Below are 8,224 nucleotides of genomic sequence, written 5' to 3' on the forward strand. Positions count from 1 at the left end.
CTCAAAGGAATTGATTTGTAACAGTTTGTTGTGTCACTGTGGTGCCAACTGCTGCTCAAATTACTGCTGAACGTGCAGTATGATTAGAAAGAGCCATACACTGAACATTAAGGTCTTCCCTCACGGCAGATCCACCTGGCCTTACGAAGCCCACTCTATTTTTAACCGTACATTCTCGTAGCTCGACTGCCAGCTATCATGTGCAATGGATACATTCCTACCAAGTTTTTGTGCAACATTGCAGAAGGAACAGATAGCTTCTCATAGCCCTATTACATGACCTCATTCAAGATCAGTGAGGTGTCTTTGTTGCCTTAAAGGAAATCTGGGCTAACATCAGCTCACCACACCAGTCTCAAAGTAATTAACACTCACAATTGTTACTGTGTGTATTTAAAGCAAACCTGATTTGCATCTTTTTAGTGGTGTTAGTAGCACCATTCTTATGCGACTGATGTGCAGTTTGAGTAGACACCATATTCCACATACAGAAACATTTCTGCCAACATTCGTTTATATTCACAACTCTTTCTTGATTTTGAGATTTTTTTTTTGTCTGTTGTGTATTATTTGTAAGACACTGTATACATAACACAGAATTTCAGGGAGATATTTTTTCCTGTCAGTTGTATTATTAGTTATAAAATGGTTCAAATGGCTCTGAGCACTATGCGACTTAACTTCTGAGGTCATCAGTCGCCTAGAACTTAGAACTAATTAAACCTAACCTAACCTAAGGACTTCACAAACATCCATACCCGAGACAGGATTCGAACCTGCGACTGTAGCGGTCGCTCGGCTCCAGACTGTAGCGCCTAGAACTACACAGCCACTCCGGCCGGCTTATTAGTTATAAGCCATTGTATACATAACATGGAATTTCATGGAACACATGGGTATGATATTTATTTTCGAACCTCTGAATTTCGTATGCTATGAAGGGAATGAAGCATAAGGGTGTTAGATCGATGTTGTTCATTGATTGATAAATTGAGAAGCAACATGATGTCACAAATACAAATGAGCTTTTTGGTCTCAATGTAAAACTCCTGTATATTAACATGTGTACATTGGCCAACTAACAGGAACTCATAACTTTCACATTGAGTTATGCATACAAAGAGGAACACAGTGGTATCATACTGGATTGTACTCTCAGTTCATTACTGAAGCTTATTATATTTACTTCTGCGCAAAGGCTGGTCACTTCCAGTACTTTACAAAGGAGTCAGCTACACAGCTCTATTGGAAAACCAGTTGTTTGTTTTTGTCAGTGGTAGCTGACCTCTTCCACACTCAGATACCACCTCCTACAAGCTACTGGTGGTTTCAGCACCATACTTGTGTGCTGTGACCTCATAAATTAAAAATATAGTTATGAGAGTTCGCACAAAGATCTTTATAATATAACTGGATAGATAAAATTTCTTCTCACAAAGTGGTGCAAACACACACATATAAGAAGATTATAATTATGCAAGCTTTCAGAGCCAGTGGCTCCTTCTGGCAGAGGGGTTGGAGGGGAAGGAAGAGGGGGGAAAGGAAAAGGACTGAAGATGTCTAGAAAAGGAGGCAGATTGTGGAAAAATCACCCAGACCCCCAGGTCAGGGGGAGACTTTCCAGACGGAATGAGAAGGAAAGTCTTTCCTTCTCATCCTGTATGGTAAGTCTACCCTTTCGTTCTCATCCTGTCTGGTAAGTCTCCCCTGACCTGCGGTTCTGGGTGAGTTTTCCAAAATCTACCCATTTTCCTAGATCTCTCCAGTCCTTTTTGTAAACCCCTGTATCTTCCCCTTCAACCCTTCTGCTTGAAGAAGGAACCATTGGCTCCATAGAGATTGCGTAATTATAATTTTCTTTTACATGTGTGTTCTGCTGCCACTTGGTGAGTAGATTTTTTATCTATACAATTACATTATATCGTCAAAAATTGATTTTCTTTGTTATCATAAAGAACTTTGTTATAAACACATTTACCCAGTGGTGTACTAGAATGTATCACCAGAACTCATTGCTTTTCAAGAGAATCAAAATGCTGTTCAAAACGTTTGCTCAATCATTGCACCACATTAGTAATGCCTATAGCTATTCTGCGATTGTCTGCTTACTTTCATTTGTGACTTACTGAAAGCACAAATTGCTTCTTCAGTAGTTTGAAGAAATTTGACACATTGTGTGCCGTTTTGGAGCTGTGGAGATAGTGGTGCATTACTTTTGATTATAACATTACAAAATTAGCTTTTACCATCAAAACATGTTTTGAGTGTTGTTTCATGACAATACAATGAGAAATCTGTGTTGTTTCCCAACTGTTTTCAGTAATTGGCCTTTTGGTGTATGTCAGCAACTAGCAGCATTCCTTGTCAGTTTCCTGTTGACAGTTGTTGTTGTGGTCTTCAGTCCTGAGACTGGTTTGATGCAGCTCTCCATGCTACTCTATCCTGTGCAAGCTTCTTCATCTCCCAGTACCTACTGCAACCTACATCCTTCTGAATCTGCTTAGTGTATTTATCTCTTGGTCTCCCTCTACGATTTTTACCCTCCACACTGCCCTCCAATGCTAAATTTGTGATCCCTTGATGCCTCAAAACATGTCCTACCAACCGATCCCTTCTTCTAGTCGAGTTGTGCCACAAACTTCTCTTCTCCCCAATCCTATTCAATACCTCCTCATTAGTTACGTGATCTACCCACCTTATCTTCAGCATTCTTCTGTAGCACCACATTTTGAAAGCTTCTATTCTCTTCTTGTCCAAACTGGTTATCGTCCATGTTTCACTTCCATACATGGCTACACTCCATACAAATACTTTCAGAAACGACTTCCTGACACTTAAATCTATACTCGATGTTAACAAATTTGTCTTCTTACAGTGTAAAGCGTAATCATGCCCTTTACATTGATTAGGTCTTATATACTACTGCTTTTATAGATTTGTGAGCAGGAGAATATTAAGGATGTTTAAAATGCTGTCAAAACGAAAAACATTAATGCATAATTACAAAAGAATTTACATGCTAATACTATTTCCACAGAGACCATGTCAATTGTTTTTGAAGGATGCAGAAGAAATAAAAACTTATAAATGTGTTTTTACATCTGGCAGATGAGCACAGTGTGCCAGATTTGGACTTGAACTGGAACCTTGCCATTAACGAGCAATGGTCTTACCAAGTGAGCTATGCAAGCACGACACATGACCCGACCTCACAGGTTTATTTCGGGCAGTACCTCTCTCCTACTTTCCACGCATTGGATTCACATGACAACAGTCCAAACCAGTCTCTGGCCATTTTCCATGATTCCCTTTAATTGCTTCAGGCAAATGCTGGTATGGTTTCTTTGAAAGAGGATGGTCAACTGCCTTCACCATCCTTCCCTAATCCGATGGGATCGATGACCTCGCTGTTTGGTCCCCTCCCTCATATCAACCAACCCACTTTCCACACTTCAAAATGGCTCTCTGCATTACTTGCTAAACCGACCCTCTTGGAAGGAATGATATTGTTCAGAAATGTCTTAGCCATTGCAAACATGTAAATGTAGAACTGTGAAAGTCTGCGAATAATTCCAAGAGTATTAAAACAAAAGTTTGCATACTGAGGCCTTATTATTGTATTGAAGAGGCATGGAAGTCTGAAGTTACATGTAATTCTCAGTATGTTGTTTTGTTAATGTATCAACTGGTTTGACTTATAAATTCATCATTGGTTACTGATAGATCCTTCAGGTCTCTCTTATTAGTATTATTATTTCTGACAAGTTACTGAAAATATATCTTTCTAAGTGATGGACATTTTCCTTCTGTGTTAAGCGGTATTAACTTTCTATATAGATTCTTTATTTCTGGTATTGATACTGTGAACTGAGCTGTTGATCTGAAAGACAGCAACATTATTTACAACAAATTTTGTTATGTAATAAATTTATTCAGAAACACCAGTTAGTGTATACACTTCTGTGAACAGACCTCTGTCCCAAAGGACTGCTGTCAGTACCTTTTTCCCTGTAAAGAAACTGTCTTGTCACTCAATATAATTTCTCTGTTCCAGCAAGTTGCACAGCAATTCTGGATGACTTTCCTTCATTGTGGCTTGTCCGTCTACAGTTATTGTTTCTATATTTGATACAAGTTGACTTGTGTACGTTTTAGATCCTTGTGGTATCTTTCCCAGCTATCACGACATCGTCCTCTTGATTTCTTCTCAGTAGTGTTGATCTCAGTCTGCTGAATGGGTCTTGTGGCAAGGCACTCTCTTCATAAGACAATACTATTGCAATAATTTAACACCACCAACCTCCAGCAAACATGTGTTGAATAACACCTTCAGTTTGAGATTGTTTTGTTCTAGGATGGACTGATTGAGAATATAGTTGCTAAGATGATACCTTAAAGCTGGTTTGATAACCCTTGCATATCTTCTGCAGTTTATATCCATTTAAACATGCTTACAGTAGTTAAGTTTTGGTCTCCATCTATAATTTAACCCCCCCCTCCCGTGAAACACACACACACACGCACACACACACACACACACACACACAAACACAAACACACGTACACCCAAACATTTTCTTCCCATACCATGTCAGCTATTCTTGGAGTAACCTCTCTCCGTTCTCAATCAAGTATGCGGTAAAGAACTTTTTCTCCCAAGTGATGTCATAGTAAGGCCATTTCATGTAGTTGAAAGCTCCAAATATAGACGAAAGTTGTGGTGTTGATTATCTTTTGATTATTTTACAGGGTGTTTCAAAAACACATTTACAAAAGTTTGAGCAGGATGTCATCTTACCAAAACAACAAAAAGGTGTAGTAAACATGGGCTATCTTAAGAGCTATGAGCATTTTTTCAGTAGAAGGCAGCAAGATGAAAAAGGATAGCTCGCACACATCACCACCGTCTCTGTGTACTGAGGCCAGACTCGGCAGCCGTAAACCGTGATCGTGTGTGTGTGTGTGTGTGTGTGTGTGTGTGTGTGTGTGTGTGTGTGTGTGTGTGTGTGTGTGTGTGTGTTGTCTATTTCAGAAGAAGGCCTTCTGGCTGAAAACTTGTGTGTATAGTAGTCCTTTTGTTGTGCTTGTTGTGACTCAGTGTCTCCGCTATATGGTGAGTAGCAATCTATCCTTTTAACAATACTGTCATTATTCCAGCCTACAGAAGAGATGGACCATGGTATACCCCCCCTCCCCCCCTGCCCCACCCCTTAAGCTGTCCCCAAAGTTTGCAAAAGTATTTTTGATGCTAGTACCCAATACATTCTGGAAGATTTTCTCTTTATAGTAAATTCTCATGTGTAAATTTTCATGCAGCTGTCTAGTTATCTCTAGTCTACTTAAGTTTAGATTCAGTTGTACATTTTCTGAAAATTGACACCAGTTACTTTCAAATATTTTGTTTTGCTGTTTGTCTTTGAACTGTTGGGTATCAAGTAAATTCTTACCAATTCATTACCAATTCTTTTGAATTGATCACCCTATAGAATTCTTGTACGTTTCAGGTGTTCTTGTCGTCAATGTGACGTGGCGAGGCAAGACTTACGTTGGCACACTGTTAGACTGTACGCGGCATGATTGGGCACCTCCAAGGTAAATGTGTTTCCAAAAATCTTGTAAATTCTGTCAGTCATAGAATATAAGAGTATAACTCTCAGTGAAACATTTTAGTGACAGTTCACAGCCATAAGTGAAATTTTGGCTCTCGTGGTGTTAATTCCAGCCCTTCATCCTTTAATTGCTTTTGAGGATCCGGCTTTACCACTAAGCTTAGCTGTTCAGTTTAAGTGACAAAAATAAAGGAGCTTCCACAATTGCTACTGAATTTACTCCTGAATAACAAAATCATTATATTTTGAATGACAGTATTGTAATACATTTGTTGCTTAGCTGCCTCAGTGTTTGATTGTGATTTTATTAAATAACTAGTGTATGTCCGCCCCAGTAGCTGAGTGGTCAGCGTGACGGGTTTGCCGTCCTCTGGGCCCGGGTTCGATTCCCGGCTGGGTCGGAGATTTTCTCCGCTCAGGGACTGGGTGTTGTGTTGTGTTCATCATCATTTCATCCCCATCCGGCGTGCAGGTCGCCCAATGTGGCGCCGAATGTAATAAGACCTGCGATATGGCGGCCGGACCTGCCCCGCGAGGGGCCTCCCGGCCAATGACGCCAAACGCTCATTTCCATTTCCACTAGTGTATGAGGGAATGCTTTGTTTGTGAATTGGATATAGATCCTAAACTCCTTTTCCCCATGATCTCTCTGCCCATGTCCTCTCCTCCCCTCTCTTTGCCAATCCCCTCCTCCACCCCTCTCTCTGTGTATCATCTTCTCTTCCCTCTCTATGTACAACATCCGCACTCTCTGTCCATCTCATTCTCCCCCTCTTTATGACCCCTGCCCCCAGTTCTTCCTTACAGCTGTCTCTGACCTTGAGCCTTGTTTATTGTTATTGGAAATGAAACCTGATTGAGAATTGAAGTCACTTAAAACAAATGAATAAATTGGTTGATGGTAACTTCAGTGACAGTATTTTGCATACTTTTAATCTGTGAATGGGTAGGATTATAAAGTTTCGGACAATTCAGATTCTGTAATCGTAGTAGTAGTAGTAGGATAATTGTAAGCTAATAAGCCATAAATACAACTTTACTGCTTTCTATAAACATAACAGCACATTGTTGTGTACACAGTTTTTGTTTGGAAATATATATAAGAAAGAACGTATTTGGCAGAAACAATTTGTCTAAGGGTATACATGCCCCTCTCTTGTCGGTGAAACTGACTGAGAGAAAGAAAACTGAAGCTGCACATGTAGTCAATTTTAACTAAAACCAGTACATTCTCATTTGCATGTTCATTAGATTATAGTGTAAAAATTCGAAGTAAATTGCAAGTATTTTTTGAAATTTTTGGTAATAACGTTGAATAACGACTTATCTTTATATAATAGTATAGATAAATTAGTAACTTGTATGACAAGTCTAAAAGTGTACATAATATTGCCAGTCAAGAAATTAGGTGGATACGAGAAACCGAATCTGGGATATGGTGACAGAAACAGCCTGAACTTTGTTGCTATATCTTGCTTGTGTCATTAGCAGTTCAATGTGTGCTTCTTTCAGATCACTTAATTTAAACATGGAGCTAAAGAATTAAGTTGTGATTAGGATTAATTGCTGATGACTCCATGATAAACGGTTTTGCATGGCACATGTCTGTAATGCATTTGATTACTTGATTTCAAGGTTGTGTTGTGAACTTTGTAATGTAAATCTTCAATATAATTTTATGTTTGTAATATGTTATTCAGATCAACTTTAGCACTTATATGGCAATTAACTGTTTACAGGTTTTGTGATTCACCAACAAGTGACCTGGATGCGAGGACGCCCAAAGGAAGAGGGAAGAGGGGACGAGCTGCAGCAAGTACAACCCCAGGAGGAGATTTGAGCAACTTCACAGAAACCCGGTCATCTGTACATAGTAAATTAAGAAATGGTGGTGCCAAAGGGAGACGAGGAGCTGCTAGTGGATCCAATAATTCTGGTGCAGGGACAGCTGGTACGGGTTCCCCAACACCTTTTGTTTCTCCAAGACCTGAAACCAATAACAAAAGAAAAGGTCGTTCTCCTGAAGAAGAATCTCCCACTTCGGCAAAGAAAACGAGAGTACCTCCACCACCAACCCCATCTGGGGGAAGCAGCAGTCCTCCTTCCTCACCTGTATTGCTGGAGTGTCCAGAACCCAATTGCTCGAAAAAGTACAAGCATATCAATGGGCTGAAGTACCATCAGTCACATGCCCATGGGTCAGCCGAAGATGATGACACCAAGGATGCTGCCAGCACATCAGAGAATGATGAGAGCAATGCTGAGGCACCAAGTCCCAGTCCAGCACCTTCTCTCAAGTCACCAGAGAAGCAACCGGAAGCACAACCACAAAGAAAAGAGGAAATGGTGAATGGTACAGTTCAGAATGCTGCTAGTCCATCTCCGGCATTAGCTACTCAGGAGCCTCCAAGTCAACCGGCGACACCAAAGAGTGGAATAGTGACTCCACCTACACCTCAGCAGCTGCCGCCTGCTGTCCCTCCACAGGCTTCAACTGCTCCACCAGAACTGGTGTCAACACCGGTGCCTCCTATGGGTGCTGTTTCGAGTCCTGAAACAAAGAATTTGGTGAAACCTGGTGTCTTAAGATTTGTGCCACCTGTGGAAGACTTTTC

General features: G+C 40.4%; 1 protein-coding gene across 1 annotated transcript in view; it reads left to right on the forward strand.

The window, feature by feature from the left end:
* The window catches only part of LOC124795771 (zinc finger protein 608), a 295,215-nt gene that overhangs the window by 282,130 nt on the left and 4,861 nt on the right, over window positions 1–8,224 (forward strand). The window contains exons 5-6 of the mRNA XM_047259854.1: window positions 5,505–5,592; window positions 7,349–8,224. The exon at window positions 7,349–8,224 is cut by the window's right edge and continues 2,255 nt beyond it. Coding sequence (XP_047115810.1) covers window positions 5,505–5,592; window positions 7,349–8,224 — 964 coding nt within the window. The remainder of the gene's footprint in view (window positions 1–5,504; window positions 5,593–7,348) is intronic.

Source organism: Schistocerca piceifrons, chromosome 4 (genome assembly GCF_021461385.2).
Source record: "Schistocerca piceifrons isolate TAMUIC-IGC-003096 chromosome 4, iqSchPice1.1, whole genome shotgun sequence".
Lineage (NCBI taxonomy): Eukaryota > Metazoa > Arthropoda > Insecta > Orthoptera > Acrididae > Schistocerca > Schistocerca piceifrons.